Raw genomic sequence first — 18,374 nt, forward strand, 5'->3', positions numbered from 1 at the left:
CAAGTGAGAGAAAATATTCCTGGAATGGTTCAAAATGCAGATTATGCTGAATCACACTGTTTACTTTCATTTCAGCAGAGAATCTCCTTTCATATCCTTTCATTTAACGTGATCCTATTAAAGATTCTTCAGTGACACAGGTCATCTGCTGTAGGCTATTTACTGGAGGAATGAAAAGATGATCAGTATTTGGAAATTGCCTCGAGAAACTGGGATACACAGGCCATTCGACAGTTACAGAAATGTCATGAAAATCCATTGTAAAGAATCAGTGGGCAGTCACTAATGTAAAAATACATTTATTCAGATTGAAGTGACTTTCAGTTCACAGTCGAATATAAAACTGGCTGTTAGCTATTAGTAGCGATGAAACATGCACTCCAAATGAGTATACTTCTAGGAATATAGTATCGTGAATACTAACCAAATTAAGAATATGTTGCCATCTTACAATAGTAATACACATTGCCAAGGCACAAATGGACATGTTCAGCAGATGAGACTTCTACACAGATGAAGGTACCAACCTCTATTTGTGCCATGTACATCTACTCGATCCTAAAACCATGCTCCTTATATGACCTCTTAACATTGATTCAGATGAGGTAAGCATCAATATAAACATACATAAAGCTATAAGCATATTTCAAATGATTAAATATTGATTTTTCCGTATGAAAGTGTAACATATATGATTTGGGAACTCTAAAAGTGAGCTGTTTTACAAATGTGAGGCAGTTAATCTTAATTTATCTACAAGGTAGCATGCGGAGAATGATCTCTTACTTTTACAAAAGGAATTTGGAGTCCCTGCTTAGGAAGATTAGATCAGTTTCTCTGATCGTCATTTTAAGAAAGAACTGTATTGGGGTGACAGAAACTACTCCTTAAGTGCTGATATAATATACAGTATAATTCTACTGTTTTTGATAGAGATTTTGTTTAATCTGTAATTAAAAATACCTTTATTACCACTTAAGGAATTGTTCATTTATAGAGCTCAAATGTAAAACACCACAATATAATAAAAAGGCATAAGCACCACAACAACAGGAAAAGTTAAGGGAAAAAAGTATAATTATACATCTAATACAATTGATATCATCTTCAAACCTTCCTTCATCATTTCAGACATTGGTGCAGTTTGGAATCTGTCTTGTCCTTTGCCGCTCTCCAACCCCAAGGCCTCCTACACACACACACACACACACACACACACACACACACACACACACACAAAAGCAGAAAATCACTGTAATTGCAACCAACAGGCAAGGGCAACTCTGTGATCAATGCTTTCCACTTCAGTGTCATGGGATCAGTCCTTGATTACTGTGAATCAAAAAGTCCTGGGACACACAGAAGACAATCACCTTCTCTGACAGCGGAGTAATAAAAGTAGATTGAATGAATTGGGGTCCATCCACTGACCTCACGCTTACAAACAACAGATACACACAAAACAAGCACATCTCTCTTCATGCTCCTTGAGCACAAATGACATATTTATGAACATTAAAGATGACAGAAAAGGACTTCCCTTGTGAAAAAGAAGTGTGCTTAATTGTAGTGAATGTGAATTTTTGAAATTGCAAAAAATTTATTTTTAAAAAGCTTTACTTGTAGATAGAATATTAAAGGCTTAGTTCACCCCAAAATGAAAATTCTGTCATTAATTACTCACCCTCACGTTGTTCCAAACCTGCAAGACATCCGTTCATCTTCAGAACACAAATGAAGATATTTTTGATGGAATCAGAGAGCTTTTCCCGACTTCAAACTTTTCCGACACAAAAAGTATTCTCGCAGCTTTGCAAAATTGAAGTTGAGATATTGATGTCACATGGACTGTTTTACCGATGTCCTTACTACGTTTCTGGGTCTGGAAACATTTCAGTTGCGTTGCTCTCTATGCAGGGTTAGAGAGCTTTTTTGATTTCATCAAAAATATCTTAATTTGTGTTCCGAAGATGAACGAAGGTCTTGCAGGTTTGGAACAACGTGAGGGTGAGTAATTAATGACAGAATTTCCATTTTGGGGAGAACTAACCCTTTAATAATGATATAAAAGACCGCTAAAGTGTACTTAAATAAGCTACATCTTTCTTAACACTTTTAAGTGCACGTTGTAATAAATGTCAAATCAAAGGTTTTATCAAGTACATTTAAAATTTGCAACGGGTTTCCTCAATTTTTTTAAGTTAAGTCAGCTTATCACTTTTTACAGTGCATGTAAAGTACTTCATTATAATTTTACTGTAGTTATTTGATATTACATCCAAAGTTAAGATATTTTAAATGTGCAAAATTGCAATTTCATCTTTATTAAATTGGTGAAAAAGCACTCTTAACTAGTTTAACTATCTGCATTTAATATAAATTTACACTACAATAGATTTTCATTTAATTGTAAAAAAACATGCAATAGAGTACTCAAAATCATTACATCCAGTTTGCACTTAAGTATTTTCTTTGAAAGTAAATTATTTCCATAAAAATCACGCTTTTTAAAAGTATGTTAAAGTGTACTTATTTTTCCACAAGACTTGTTAAGAAACTCACCAAGCAGACAGATTCAACAATGACACAAGAAAACCTAGCATAAATATTGTGTATGGGATAATGACTTTTCTCACCAGTGTTGTGAGCCTCCAGCTCTTTCTCCATCAGGTCTCTTGGAGGTGGCAGATGGCTGAAGCTGTTGTGTGTTCCGGTGTTGGAGGGAAATGGTGTGTGTGTTGTGTGTGCACTGCATGTTGTGAATGAAGTGGCTGTTGTACGCGTGCCGTTCTTCTCCTGTCCGACAGAGCTGATCATCTCTGGCTCCTTCTCATGGGTGTCCTCTGTCTCCACATGGATCCATGGGATTTTACTAGTGTTATAGGAAAAAAACTGGATGAATTTTTGTTTCTGGTCCAAGTAGATCAGATCAAGAGGAAACAGTCACTGATGCCAATAAAGTAAGCGAGCGTCATTTGTCAGCATTGGCTGGTATTTCCAGGGCATATCAAAATGACAGTGTGCAATTAGCCCAGATTTGTTGAGCAGAACTGAGAGATTTGGGAGAGGCAAGGCTTACCGTTTGAACTTGTAGATGAAGAGAATAGCCAATCCCACCAGACCCAGAGAAACCAGTAACAGCATGGCAGAGCCACTGGGGAGAACACTGGAGTCCACCAGAGGTGCTGCAGGCAATGTTACACAGCATAACTCAATGTCTCATCTCACAGTCTGAATATAAAAAGCATGCATGTATGCATTTGGCAGATGACTCTGTTATAGTTATAGGAAGGCAAATGCATTCAAAATGCTTTCTATGTGCTTTATTATCAATTGCATGTTCTTATAATAAATAAATCATGATCAGCACTTCTCCAAAATAAATTTCTATATCACTTTTAATATATAATATCCATAATGGCTGCCTTTGTGTCATCATATCTATAGGAAAACTTTGCTGATTTTAATAAAATAACAGCAAGAATAACTTTATTCTATGTATTGATATTAATAGTAATTGATATTATAAAATTAATAATTACTATGCCTAATGTTTCATATATTGTTTGATGTATCAAATATGATATAGTTATATTTATTTCATTCATTAATGTAATGCCCATTTCAGAATGTATTATGCTCATTAAAATAAAAATGAGCTTTTCTATTAAAATAGCATGTATTATATACATGTGTAACATGTTGTCGGATAATGACAGTATCATATAATCTTCTCTATGAAAAAAACTCGAAATAATAATAAAAACGGCAAGATAGCTTTATATTCACACTAAAATCGATACTGGTCTGCGCTTCACTATAATGTAAATGTCACGCAGCTTTGCCACACAGATTTTGATAACAGCTAAATAATATGTGCGGTGCGCCAAAGAAATAGACTAAAAGGGTAATGTGGCTGCAGATCCGAGGTACATACATATTTCTGCAATTAGCACCTAATATTTGCCACATAGAATCTATGCCTACACAGAAGTAAGCCCTGTCTAGGCACTGCCCCAGCATGGTTTGTGTCAAGCCATTTGTTAGTCTGGCTGTTTGATGAGAGGGAGATGAACACATGAGTTGCAATAAACGCTTTAACAGCGGAGGACTCTTCTGTTGCACAAAACTGAAGACGACATGATGACAGCACCTCATCGTTGCTTGACCAATTAATGAAAAGGGGCGTTTCATTTCCACCCACACATGGAAATCAAACATTCAAGCTGTTTATCCATTTTCTACCCCTGAGTGTAAAAACGGAAAATCAAGGAGATTTCTTGTTTTGGTGCCGTTTTCTCATGTTTCTGTTTTCAATTTTAAATAAAAAAACAAATGAACGCAACGTACACAGACCAAATATATTACTGTCATATATAATATAATATTACTCGTATGTGTTATTGGTATAACAACAGCTAACTGCAAAAACAAAAAGTCCGTTGACCACGAATGTCTTTGCTGTCTTTCAGAGCGTGTCTGATGTGTGAGAGGCATATCCATTTCAGTAATTCTAAAAACAGTCTCACTCGTTCACTTGCACACACACACACACACACACGCTGCAGTCCATCCTTCAGCCCTTTGAGGGTTGACGCATGATGATTGTGACCTTTCGGCAGAATGCAGGAGGCAATCTGAACCTTTTCCTGTTCGGAGCAATGAAGACAAATGGCTGTGTCTGAAAAGGGTAGAATTATATGTGGCAGAGAGACACTTTTTATGATCCTGTAATGTCATTTCCAACTCACTATATTGGTCATGCTCAGACAGGCTCCACATTATCAATATTAATCTAAAGTCCAGGGTGGAGTATCTGTTCTCTGGGATTTCTAGCACCAAGAGAAGTTTGAGGGATTTGACACAATGGATCATCAGCAAAGTAATCATGTAGTGTACCTTATATAACCACAAAAGCATAAAGTCACCTCACATAACCACAGACAGTGCTGTAATTTACCAAAGGGTGGCAATTAAATGCAGAACACAATGCGGTAGACAGTTTAATGTAACTGAAACACAGACAGCAGTGCCAAACAAGCCCTATAACCGCAGACAGACGCAGTGCGATGCATTTTGGGTCATTGGAGAGCATGGATTGTCCTATTAAAATCTTAGGAACAGAAGCTTGTGTTCAGGTCTTACCCAGTGTGAGCTGAGACACAGACACAGTGACCCGTGTGTCAGGCTTCAGATCAAACTGGATCAGGTTCTGATTTAAAGCGTTCATGAAGACCTCCGACATCTGAAACAAAAGAATGATAAGAGCTAAAGTAAAGAGATAAGTGGAAAAGCCTTGTTTTAATCGATTGTATTATTTAATATGCAATGTTACAACATTAAAGCAGTAAATGTGTGTAAAATATGATTTCAATGACTAAAATCATAGTAATTGTGGACATATACTACCATTCAAAAGTTTGGGGTTGGTAAGATTTTTTTTTTTTTTTTTTATTTCTTGAATGAAAAAGTCTCTTATGCTCACCAAGATCAAAATACAGTAAAAGCAGTAATATTATTATTTTTTTTTTTTACAAATATTATCACAATTTAAAATATAATTAATTCATATGATGCAAATCTGAATTTTCAGCAGCCATTACTCCAGTCTTCAGTGTCACATGATCCTTCAGAATCATTCTGATTCGGTGCTTTTTTAATTTTTATTTTTATCAATGTAGAAGTTTGATAAAAAGCCATTTTTTTCAGGATTATTTGATGAACAGCATTTATTTGAAACTAAATCTTAACTAAATGTTGTAACGGTCACTTTTAATCAGTTTATTGCTTCCTTGCTTAAAAAATGTGTTAATAACTTTAAAAAACAAATACTGACCCCAAATGCTTGAACGGTAGTCTATTTGTGCTGAGTTTATTAAAAAATATTTATAAAGGCTGTAAAAAAGCTTTATTTGCATAACAATTGTGAATATGAATCTTTTGTAAGCCATTTAAAGTGATCATACTACATTTTTCATTTTGGAAAGCTGTAGGTCATAACCCTACATAAACTGAGAACGCGATAAAAAAATACTGTTGGTTTTAGCATAAATTTGAATTATTGTCGAGTACAAATTTAACTGGAGTTTTTATTTCTCTTTGTGGTTGCTGGGCATTACAATTCAGCCCATGACATTTTTAAAGTAAGTGCATGTATTTGTCAGTAGGTTTATTCGCTAGTAATAAAGCCTATTTTTATTGCCACTATGATTTATTTAGCCATCAGAGAATCATAATAGGTTATTTTAACAGATTGTATCAATCATCAGACCTTGTCATTTGGGAGATCATAGCAAAGCATTTTGTTTCAATATGCATGTGTGTGTGTGTGTGTGGTTCTCGCCTTATCGAACTGCTCCTCTGTGTGTGATCTGAATGCTGACTGGTTTGTCTCGGGTAGGATAAAGAGTTCAGCAGCAGTTGGAGATCCAGGAAACACAGAGACCAACAGCTGGTCCTCAGGGAAGCCGCAAACCTGGAGAAAAACACACAGATAAACACACATTTCTCATATGCTAGTAACTATTAAATTAAACAAATTTTATCAGCATGCAACATTCATGACGGGATCTAATTCATGCGTAAAAGCCAGTCAATCATTTCATGCCCATTTGCACATTAATAATATCTCCGTTAATGTTTGCAATTCATAATAAGTCATTCCAGCGAATCTCGAGACGGTTGTAATATTTATGATATGATGTTGTGTAACCGTATTGAAAGCACTCTGTTCAAGTTGAAAATCCAGAGGTATTGGGAGACCATTATATTTGTGCTTGAGCGACTCATTGTAATGGAGTTCTGCGGAGCAGTTCTTTGGCTCTGTTCTTTAATTGGCTGACTGGCTTTAGAGTCTCTCTGTTGCCGCATCAATATTCACTCTGAACTCCTGTGATTCACTCTCGCCAGTAGCACTACATTACCCTATCTCTCGCTCTCAGACTGAGGGGAAATCAGATGGATGCGTGAGAGCACGTAAAGCCTCTCAGCCAAACACGAACCTCGCCGGAGAGCCCAGAAAGAGCCATCAGGCTTTAAACCAGCAGCGTATGAGAGAGAGGAAAGAGAATAGCTGAAGAGAGAGGAAGCGTGGTGAGCTATCAGCAGCCTTTCAAGAAATTTCATGAGTTCTTTTCAGCAGTTCACTGACATGAACAGAGCACTCCAACAGGAACTGATGATGGACTTTAAGGTCGGTATACCTGAGAGAGCGTTGCCCTGACAACGCGCCCCACGTCCTGCCTCCATTCAGCAACGGACGGGTTGTGCTCTTCCAGGTTGGGAGAGAACGACAGCAGTAAAGAACGGAAGAAGTCTGGGAACGATAGGAGCAGAGATGAAGCTCTGACATAAATCCCTCTTAATTCTGAATATGTCTCCGTGAAACTAAAAATACCACATTCTGTATCTCAAAGAACACTGCAATGTTCGGAACAACGGGAGGTCTTCACCTTTGACAGTGATGATTTTCACATCCTGTAGGACTGTGCCTCCCGCCGACACCTGTACGGTGACAGAGTTCGGTCCCTCTCGCATGAACGTGTGCGCAACGCTTCCTTCCAGTGTGATCAGTGGCTAAAAACACACACATGCGAGATGTTCGGAAACAGGAAAGCAAATCACAGCTCTGACTGATGTGTGAGTGGCAGAATCATTTATAGCAGAAACCAGTTACAGCCCTATATGGCCAAACTCCCGCTGTGTTTCACGGTTCAGTTATCATGTTTTTGATCTCGGGGCTTTTCGTAGATATACTGGTCTTAAGGATCTTCATGCTTTTTCCTAGTATTTCTTAACAAGCCGCTCTGTTTGTGAGATTTTCTTGTAATTTACGGAGGGCTTGCTGACGTAATTTTTTGTGGTCCTTTTTTGTTTTGTTCTAGCACAAGATGGGCATGTTAGGCAGCAGCGCTAAAATGGACTGATGTTTGTAAATCACATTTTAACATTACTGTTCATTCAAAACAATGCGGTTACATTTGAATGCTGCCTTGTTTTCCGTGGGAATTAAAGTAGTGCACCCGAGAAAAAATTGTACTTTCAGTGTATAATGGGTTAAGTTAATGCATTTACTTCACTTAAATTATTTACAAGCAGATTTTCTAATATTGCTAACACACTGGAGGGTCTGCTTTTTGCCTGGTTGTGCTCTTTGTTGTATATTATTACTTTATTAAAAATTAAAAGCAACCGCAAACAAATACAGCTGGCTTATAAACAAGCCTGGACTGCAAAACCAGGCACCATTTTTGCTGTTTGCTCACCCTAAAATAATCCTGAAAGCCTGTATTATATATAAAGGAGGAAGGTACACAGGGTGAAATGAACAGATAATATTATTACAATTACTTCACGTAGAGAATCTAAACTAGGCATTCAATTATAATGCAAAGTGAGTTTTAAAATGCTTTTAAATGACTCTATACTCTATGGCAGGTTTCCAGCAGGAAAACGCTCTAGAACTTAGATGCATAATCATTAAAAGCTGCTCTGCCACTTTTTATGTGTTTCACCTCTGAAATGTTAAACAGACCTGAACTGAATGATCTCATAATTCAGTGATGTTTGAAAGCATCATAAAATAGTGATTCATATGCCGATAATAACTGTAGTTTAAATCCATCCTAATCCTTCATGACACAAGAAATCAGTATAATGAAGAAATCAGTCAAAATGAAGTCTTTGATTATCTTGAGATGAAACAAATTTAAAAACTAAATATGTCAGCAATATTAACGCCATAGACTACTGTTCAAAAGTGTGGGGTTGGAAAGTTTTTTAATGTCTAGGAAAATGTTTTCCTATGCTCACCATGGATTTATTTGATCAAAAATACAGTAAAAATAATAATGTTCAAATATGTTTTCTATTTGAATATAATTTAGTCATTTATTCCTGTGATGCAAGCCCACTAGTCTTCAGTGTCACATTCTTCAGAAATCAAACTAATATGGCGATTTGCTACATTTATAATTATCAGAGTTGAAAACGCTTGTATAGAGTAATTCAGTATGGAAACCACAATACTTTTTTCCCCCCAAGATTCTTTGATGAACAAGTTAGAAATTACAACACTTATTTGAAATATTTCGTAGCATTATTTAGAAAAGATTTGTCCTTGCAGACTAAAGTATCAATTACTTTGAAAAAAAAAATCATAGTGACCCCAAACATTTCAACGGCCCAATAAAATCCTACCTTGTGACTAGCTATCTATAATTAAAATTCTATCTGGGCTTTTTAACTTGGCCAAATTTCTAAGCTGGCAGCATTTTTCCCTTGTGTTTTCCAATCTATGCCTGGCATTCATCAAAAACCATTTTGACAGAGTTAGAATTCATTTATTCTTTTTCTTTTGGTAGCAGGTGTTCATACTGCAAAGGGGAAAAACACAGTGTCACAGCATCTTCCCCGCCAAAATGTGGCTTTGCTTTTTACTTATTTGACCCCAATCCAAATCCATCTTAATAATAGGTTTACCAATCTGACCCTGGCAACCACAATATCTTTGGCAGAGCTCTTGTTTTGTTAGAGGTCAAAAGTACTACTGGAATTGCTGCCTAACCGATCTGGGCCTTTGGGCCACATGTGTGTATATAAATATATATATTATATACTCAGCGTTTGAACCTCTGTGCTGTTATTGAACCACCAGTAGAAGGTAGCAGTCCTGGGCTGACTGGGCCACAGCACTGCTGTCAAGTTGGCCTCTTTTCCTCTGATGACGACCACCGGTGCCGAAAGAAAGATACGCTCCAAGGGACCTAACATGACACATCGGACGTGATATCTCATCAGACACAATATGAAGTCAATAATGATCACATTTAGCACTGAACACAACAGCAATTTCTTCTTCTACACATCCTTCATTGAGAGCTGGTTCTGAAATAGATTGTCTAGATGTGCAGTCAGTGGCATAGAGGTAATTTAGTCTGACAGGACACAGTTTTTTATAGTGATGGCAGTGGCTTCTTATAGAGAATCCAAATTCTTAGAAATATATGCATGTGCTCATGTACATACTAGTGATGTGCAGATAGAGCGAGCTGCTGTCAGACCCATGACTGTTCTGAGCACGTGCGGTGACCCTGAATATCCCAGCGACCCTGTACGTGTGTGTGATGCTGTCACCAAGGCGACTTATATTGGAGTATGACACCGAGATGCCATCTCCAAAGTCCACATGGAGACTTGTAGACAGTGAGTCACCCTACAGAAAAAAGGCAAATAAGACAGGTATATTCTATGGTTTTGCATGTAAAGTCTTTGAAACTGGTTCTCAAACTGTGGTCCACAGATAGCAAGTGGTCTGATTAAAAAAAGAATAGATCTAAATACATAAAATGATAACAATGAATTAAACTGATTTACTGTTAACTTCAATTTTATGATAAATGAATACTCACAGTTATTTATCAGTGTTCACTGCTGTTCAAAAATTTGGGGTCGGAAAGACTTTGTCTCTTAGAAGTCTCTTATATCAGCTAAGGCTGCATTTATTTGATCAAAAATACAATAAAAACAGTAATATTGTGAAATATGATTACAATTAAGTTTTCTATTTTAATATATTTGAAAATGCAATATATTACTGTTATGGCAAAGCTGAATTTTCAGCATCATTACTCCAGTCTTCAGTGTCACATGATCATTCTAATATGTTGATTTGGTGCTCAAGAAACATTTCTTATTATGATCAATGTTGAAAACAATGATGCATTTTTTCCTGATTCTTTGATGAACGAAAAGTTCAAAAGAACAGCATTTATTTGAAATAGAAATCGTTTGTAACCAAATAAATGTCAATACTGTAACTTTTGATCAATTTAATGCTTTTGTGTTGTTTTCATTGAAAAAAAAATTAAAATAATTATATATATATATATATATATATATACTGTATATATTACTGGCCCCAAACTTTTGAAAGAAGATTTTTGTAAGTTTTTTAACCTAGTTAGTGAGTCTAGCTAATTTCATTGCCTATAAAATTATGGATTTGTGGCACAAGGCAAGATTGATCGAATGAGACCCCCTTATGAGATTTTGGGTTTTGGTGGTTTGGAAATTTGTTTTACTCTCATACTTGGTCTGCCATCTTAAAAAGTTTGAGAACCACTAATCTAAAGCACAACACCTTGAATGAATTTGTGTGTGTCTCTGCACCTGCTGACTTACATTTTGCAATGCTACTCTGAAGGTGATGTTGGTTCCCAGAACAGCAGTGAGCTGAGAGTTGATGGTGCTCAGCTGTAGGCCACCGGGTGCTATGGGTTTACACTGTTGCATTCTGGGACTCAGTGTATCCTTCAGACCCTCTCTACAGTTATTCAACAGCACTTTCCTGTACCTGCACCGACATACACAAAGACTTTAGAAAACACCCTCTGTTAGCAGCAGAAACACAAAAGTGACATGTATTTAATACACAAACACCCAAACACTCTTATGAAGGCTGTCACAAAGAGACTCATTTTGCATGTATGGATCATACTGCATTGTGTATGCATCTGTGTATCTGTGAGTGTGTGTTACCCTGTGCTGTTGCGGTAGCGCTGTCCATGGCTGCAGGTGTGTGCTGGTAAACTGACATCATACCAGAATGCAGGTGCACATTTTCCACTGGCCTGTCTCTCAAACCCATAATCACTGCAGGGGAAATCATAAAAACACATCAATTATTCAGTTTGGTTAAGCTCCTCTCTATGATGCAATAGCAGTCTATAGAGAAAAGTGGCTTGGATGCAGTATAGACTGCACTTTACATAAAATAAAGGTTTTTCAATGGTTTTCTCGGTAACACTTTATTTTAGGGTCTCTTAACTAGTTGCTTATTAGCATGCATATTACTAGAATATTAGCCATTTATTAGTAGTAATTAAGCACATATTAATGCCTTATTCTACATAACCTTATTCTACCCAATACCTAAACTTAACAACTACCTTACCAACTATTAATAAGCAGCAAATTAGGAATTTATTGAGGGAAAAGTCGTAGTTAATAGTGAATAGTGATTTTTCTTTGACTTTTCCAGTCGTTTGCTATAATGACTCATTGTTTTATAGAGATCCGACTTACAAGAATAACTTCCATTTAAAGCATTTAATTTTTTTTTTAATTATTTGAAAATGAATTAAAAGTTTACTCAATTATCTGCTTTATTTGATTAATTTCAAAAGACTAGTGCAACTTGTTACACATCTATTGTGCCACATTATGTGCAACATTATCTGTTGAATACTTCAGAAGTTAAAATCACCAAATTGCACTCGGAACAGTGATATTTTAGTATTATTTATATAATATTTAGCTTTTTTTTTATAATTTCAGTTGTTTTCATTTGAATTTTAGTTTTATTTATTTTGTTAGGTGCTTTTGTCATTATTATTATTTGAGTTTAAATTAATCAAGTTTTAGTAATGTTAGTACTTCAACTTCAACATAAACTTTTATTTCAGTAACATTTTAAACTTGTCTCATTTTCTAGTTACCAAAAACAACTCTGACTTGGAATCAGGCTGTCAAACTTTTTTGGTTCTAATTGAAGCTATTATAGTAAATGTAGTGTAGAATCTGGGAAACGCTTTACGATGAAAAACGAAGCCGTTTTCAACAGCAGAAAGAACCCTGTTGAGCAAACATTTTAGCAGCACAGTAGCCTTAAGTTGTGATTGGTTAGTGCATTTACAAGGTATAAACTGCTGCAGGGGATCAGGGCTAAACTCAGTAACACCAGCTCCTTCAGGCTAATCAGATCACTGCCACATTTATCATCCATTTAAATATTCATTACTTATTCATTTGGAGATAATTAATCATTTGACATTATGCTAATTTTGCGCGCCTCTCATTCATACGTGTAATTTGCCTAAGAGCAGACGACTCTAATGGAGCCTGTGTGCGGTACAAGGGAGATTTATGTCGTCGTTATGATCAGCGCAGGAGTGTGTCTCCGTGTGCATCGGGGTGGGCTTGTAAAGACATCTCCATCAGTATAGCGATATGATTACGACAGACTGATGTAAAACCAGGTTTTTACCTTGCCGCCTCAAGAGCAAGCTAATTTAATGTAGCAACTGCAACAGTATCATAAACTGCTCTGAAAAAAAAAAAAAAAAAAAACCCTGACAAAATTTTTTTTACATTCAAATGCCACTTAATTAATCTGTATAATTGGTTGGATTCCTGCAGCTTTTGTTCTCTGCATGCAACACCGAGTCCTTTGATCCGCAAGAGTCACTGTCACTCATTTCCTCCATTGGAAAAGCAGCTGCTCTGCGTTTCCGTGTGTGCACGTATGCGTATGTGTGCATGTGACTCACCACTCAAAGTCATAGAGGGTGCAGATGCAGGGCTCAGCTGAAACAACTCGAGAATATTCCCGACCCAGAGTGCAGCGTGTGCCAGGCTTCCTCTTCATATACACCTGTCTCTCTCCCATCACACACACCTCACCCTAAAATGCACATGAATACTTTTAGTTAAATAACTTCAGTCAAAGTCACATGGAACAGTGTTAGTACAGTATTAGTATACTATTATAAAATGTATAAATATTTAGAATTAGCTTTTATTTTATATTTGCAGTTTTAATTTAAATTCTATTATTTTTTATTAGTTAGTTTTTTATTGTTTGTTTTGGTCACATTTTATTTTAAGGTCCAATTCTCACTATTAGCAAACCATTAACTACAACTTATGCCTCAATAAACTCCTAATTTGCTGCTTATTAATAGTTAGTAAGGTAGTTGTTAAGTTTAGGTATTTGGTAGGATTAGAGATGTAGAATATGGTCATGCAGAATATGTGCTTTATGAGTAGTAATAAACAGCCAATATGCAACTAGTGAATAGTGAGAATTGGTCCCTATACTAAAATGTTACCGTTATTATTTTAGTTTGTATTTAGCCTTAATTTATTTTTATTTCAGTTTTAGTTTCAGTAACATTTCTAGTTTCCATTAGGTTTTGGTTTACGACTTTCAGGTTTACATTATATTTTATTTTATTGCAGTTATATTTCAATTAACAAAATGATATTTAATAGTTTTATTTACCAATAACAATGTAACAATGTAATAAACATTTCTGTTTTTTAAAAAACATTTTTTTTTTTTTTTATTAAAGCCATAACAGTAAATGTAGTGTAGAATATGGGAAATGTATTGCAATGAAAGATGTGCACATAAATACCTATATATTCACAAATGCACACAGGAAGCAGGGCTGCCAGTCTATGATACAAAACCAGCCCTATTGATCCTTTGCAAAGACCCTCGCCCTTAGTTACTGTTGCTACGTACGACAAGCCATGGCACTCTCACACCATTCACCATGTACTCATGCAGTGAAAAATACATCGCAGAGCAAAGAGGAAGCTATAAATACTGTTTTGTTGCTCTTTAATGTGTCGTGACAAATCACTAGCACCTCAGTTCAAGCGGCACATGAACTGATCTTCTCTTCCTCTTTACTAATTATATCATGAAATAAACATGAATGAACATCAGAAGGTGTCTTATTTGAACCGCGGAAAGACATCAATACACACCATTTTTCAAGTTCAAGTCCACCAATTTTAATCTACTCTCCTGTCTAGTTTGTTTGTTTGGACAAAATCGCAGATTCTGCGTTACGATTGGTCAGATAACCTGTCAATAAAACTCCCGGCAAAATGTCAATTACTATTCAAAGCTAGCCAAAACACATTTTTTTAATGTGGTTTTTCACTCCGTTGGCAGTCTCCTCTGTCAAAATAGCTTTTGTGTTAACCCAGCTTTTATTTTGTGTTAAATAAAAACAACCATGGCAACAATGTAAAAGTAGCCCAATTCCATGAGAATAGTGACAAGAACTCAAGTATGGACATGTTTCCCCCCAAAAAACTCTTCTGCTTAGCTGAGGATGGATACAGTAGTTGGTACGAATTTTAGAAAACATATTGTGCTTTCCAGGAAACAGATTTGACATGCAATAGATGCTGACTCTGAAACTCCGGAAAATCCACAAGTCAAGGCTGACGGACAACATGTCACCAATATTATGTGCCGGGATCTGTTGCAAAATCCATTACGACTCCATTAATTTCCATTCTGCTTGGGCATGTTACCCCAGAGGTGAAAATAATCTCCCGTGCCGCCCTAATTACTAGCGAATTCAGTGCCAAAAGAAACTCATGTTGAATGTTGAGCGAGTGAATTAGTGCTTTGCTGTTGAGACCGAACAGTAAGGCGTGCTGATAAATGTGAGGTGACAACCTTGTTATGCAGGTGCCACGTCTGAAAGTCTCCGTCTGTGCATTTCCGCCCAAACAGGGAGCTGTAGTCAATCTTTATCAGCTGCCAGTCGGAGTGGTAACTAAAGTGCCCGAAGAATCTAGGAGGATAGAGATGCTTAAGCACAACAGGATCGGTGTACTTTTACATTCTTTACAATTTCTAATGGATTGCTATGGCAAATCAGTACAAGTAAGTGTGAGGATCATAGTCCAGACATGCCGACATGCAAATGAAAATATTTAATCTGATAATAATGATCCTAGTAAGTGAAGGTTCGTTACTGACACCTCCTGGACCATTTGGATCAGTGTGGCTGAGAAGACGAGGTGAAATGATTCTTACGTAATGATGCGATTCTCAGTCTCTGGAGTCATCAAAACCCCGTCGACAAATAGGGGTGTAGACGAAAAGCTGAGTTTGTCCCACTGCCGGCCTTCATCCAAACTAATCCTAGACACACATACATTTCACAAATCATTTCACTGGCAAAGTACATTAGGTTCATATTCTGATTAATATCCTGTACAGTGCACATTTGACAAAGACATAAAAATAGAAGATGCATTTGTTCAGTCATCCGAGAATATTTAGCTGATCCACAAAAACAAGTCATTGTGGAGTCACTGCATTAACATTTAATGTGGGCTACATCTGCATAATTACATTAAAATCAAATCTAATATATGCTCATTGAAAAATATCAAGACAAAATTATTCACCATACCCCACTTGTGTTTACATTACCCTCTAATCATTATTAGTCATGTAAAATGCATATTATGTCTAATTACACATTCAGTCTATTTTGCATTTCATTGTTCTTTTATGTTGCATCTCTTTATTCTACTTTCTTTCTGTCCTTTGCATTATTTTTATTATTTTGCCTGAAGTAAGTGGCCCATCAGTTTGTTTTTTTTGTTTTTAGATTTTGTTCTTTCTATGAATGTCTTGTATTTTAAAGCACCTGCTTGTGTTCATGACATTTATTCTTGTGTATTTAGAGCCCTCCTGTTTGCCTTGTTCTGTGAGCACTGAATGTTTAACCTGAACTGACTGGTTAGTCATAGTTGTGTTTTGAGGGATCTCCATTTCAGCATAATTTGGTAATTTTTTCATACTAAATTACAGTAACTGCAACTCTCTCATTGCTGAATTCTGCATAAATCAACACACATCAAGTACACAGATTCTGTCTGGATATTGGTATGCTTTTAATAGTACACTGTTACGATATAGGCTCGGACACGGAGGTAAGAGGTGAAACAGAAGTGACTTTATTTAACAGGTGGAGCACTATGGTGTGTATCGTTGATGGTGAGGTGAGTAGATGATCTTTGAAGCGTGTAACTCAAGGAGTGGTGAGAAATGATGACTGCGTTCTTTTCCCACAGCGTTTCTGGATGACGAGACAAGGGGATCCGTGGCAATACCAAGTGATGTGTGAGTGGTTTGGATCAATGGAGTCCGCTGTGTTCTGGGCACATACTGGAGGTTTTGTGGACAGCCCGGCGGATTGGCGGGTGGCGTGGTTGAGGCTACTGGAGGAGAGGTCCACTGAATGGGGCTGGTAATGATCGTTGGAGGCAGTATATTCTCGGGTTCATGGCTGTTGTTGTCAGGTGTGTGGATCCGGGATAGAGCGTCCGCTTTGACATTTTTGGTACCAGGTCTGTAGGAGATTTTGAAGTGGAACCGGGTGAAGAATAATGCCCATCTTGCCTGTCTTGGGTTGAGCCGTTTAGCGTCACGAAGGTATTGTAGATTTTTATGGTCTGTGAGAACTAGAAATGGGTGTTTTGCCCCCTCCAGCCAGTGCCTCCACTCTTCAAGGGCAAGTTTGACAGCCAACAGTTCCCGATTTCCAATGTCGTAATTCCTCTCCGCCGGGCTGAGCTTTTTGGAAAAGTAGGCACATGGATGGAGTTTGGGAGGCTTCCCCTGCTGCTGTGATAGTACGGCTCCTACGCCCGTGGTGGATGCGTCCACTTCCACTACAAATGGCAGTTCGGGGTCTGGGTGTGCTAGGAGTGGTGCGCTGGCGAAGGCGAGTTTCAAGTTTTCAAAGGCTTCCAGGGCTTTCGGGTTCCAGGTGAGGGTCTTGGTCTTTCCTTTAAGCAGGTCTGTGAGTGGACTGGTGACGGAACTGTAATTGGAAATGAATCTGCGATAGAAGTTTGAGAATCCTAGGAATCGTTGTAGTTCTTTGATGTTGGTATGGGTTGGCCAGGTGGTGACTGCTTCTACCTTCCCCTTGTCCATGCGGACGCCACGGTGGTCAATGATGTATCCAAGAAAGTGTACAGAGGGTTGGTGGAAGGTGCATTTTTCTGCCTTGAGATACAGTTGATACTGACGGAGTTTCTGGAGGACCTCCGCAACGTGGTGGCGATGGTCGGCCAGGCTCCGGGAGTAGTTGAGGATGTCATCTATATATACTATTACAAAGCGATTCAGGAACTCCCGGAGCACCTCATGCATAAAACCCTGAAACACAGAAGGGGTGTTGACAAGCCCATACGGCATCACCCTGTATTCATAATGGCCGGTAGGGGTTATGAAGGCGGTTTTCCACTCGTCTCCCTTTCTTATGCGAATGAGGTTGTAGGCGCTGCGGAGGTCCAATTTAGTGAAGATGGTGGCGCCGCGTAGTTGTTCTAATGCTGCTGGGACAAGGGGAAGAGGATAACGGTACTTGATTGTGATGTCATTGAGTTTCCAGTTGTCAATACAGGGCGTAGGCCGCCGTCCTTCTTTGCCACAAAGAAAAAGCTGGAGGCAGCAGGGGAGGTAGATGGTACAATATATCGTTGCTGTAATGCCTCCTCAATGTACTCCTCCATGGCCTTTTGTTCCGGTGGTGAAAGGGGGTAAATTCTTCCCCGTGGTACTGGCTCACCCGGAAGGAGGTCAATCGCGCAGTCCCATGGCCGGTGTGGTGGTAGCTGGGCAGCCCTCTTTGGACAGAAGACGTCTCTAAAGTGGGAATAGCAGGAAGGGATGTCGATGGATAATTTTTCTCGAGGGCTCTCAATGGAGGTGGTGCAAACTGTCATCTGCATTGACACTTGACGGGTAGGTTTTGGTAAGTTGG

The 18,374-nt window shown here is 37.8% G+C and overlaps 1 protein-coding gene across 4 annotated transcripts in view; it reads right to left on the reverse strand.

Annotated features, from left to right (window-relative positions):
- Positions 1–303: 303 nt before the first annotated feature.
- Positions 304–18,374, reverse strand: part of sorcs3b (sortilin related VPS10 domain containing receptor 3b) — a 60,490-nt gene continuing 42,419 nt past the window's right edge. For 2 of the 4 annotated variants that reach the window (XM_058749277.1, XM_058749276.1), the window contains 14 exons: positions 15,626–15,733; positions 15,263–15,380; positions 13,329–13,462; positions 11,539–11,652; positions 11,182–11,353; positions 10,027–10,213; positions 9,631–9,764; positions 7,452–7,575; positions 7,203–7,315; positions 6,344–6,475; positions 5,146–5,245; positions 3,080–3,185; positions 2,637–2,872; positions 304–1,189 (listed from right to left, as the gene is read on the reverse strand). In XM_058749277.1, coding sequence (XP_058605260.1) covers positions 1,128–1,189; positions 2,637–2,872; positions 3,080–3,185; positions 5,146–5,245; positions 6,344–6,475; positions 7,203–7,315; positions 7,452–7,575; positions 9,631–9,764; positions 10,027–10,213; positions 11,182–11,353; positions 11,539–11,652; positions 13,329–13,462; positions 15,263–15,380; positions 15,626–15,733 — 1,840 coding nt within the window. In that variant the 3' untranslated portion in view covers positions 304–1,127. Of the gene's footprint in view, positions 1,190–2,636; positions 2,873–3,079; positions 3,186–5,145; positions 5,246–6,343; positions 6,476–7,202; positions 7,316–7,451; positions 7,576–9,617; positions 9,765–10,026; positions 10,214–11,181; positions 11,354–11,538; positions 11,653–13,328; positions 13,463–15,262; positions 15,381–15,625; positions 15,734–18,374 lie in introns of those variants that run through there. The other 2 variants (XM_058749278.1, XM_058749279.1) reach the window with 2 other exon arrangements.

This window comes from Onychostoma macrolepis, chromosome 17 (genome assembly GCF_012432095.1).
Source record: "Onychostoma macrolepis isolate SWU-2019 chromosome 17, ASM1243209v1, whole genome shotgun sequence".
NCBI classification, from domain to species: Eukaryota; Metazoa; Chordata; class Actinopteri; order Cypriniformes; family Cyprinidae; genus Onychostoma; species Onychostoma macrolepis.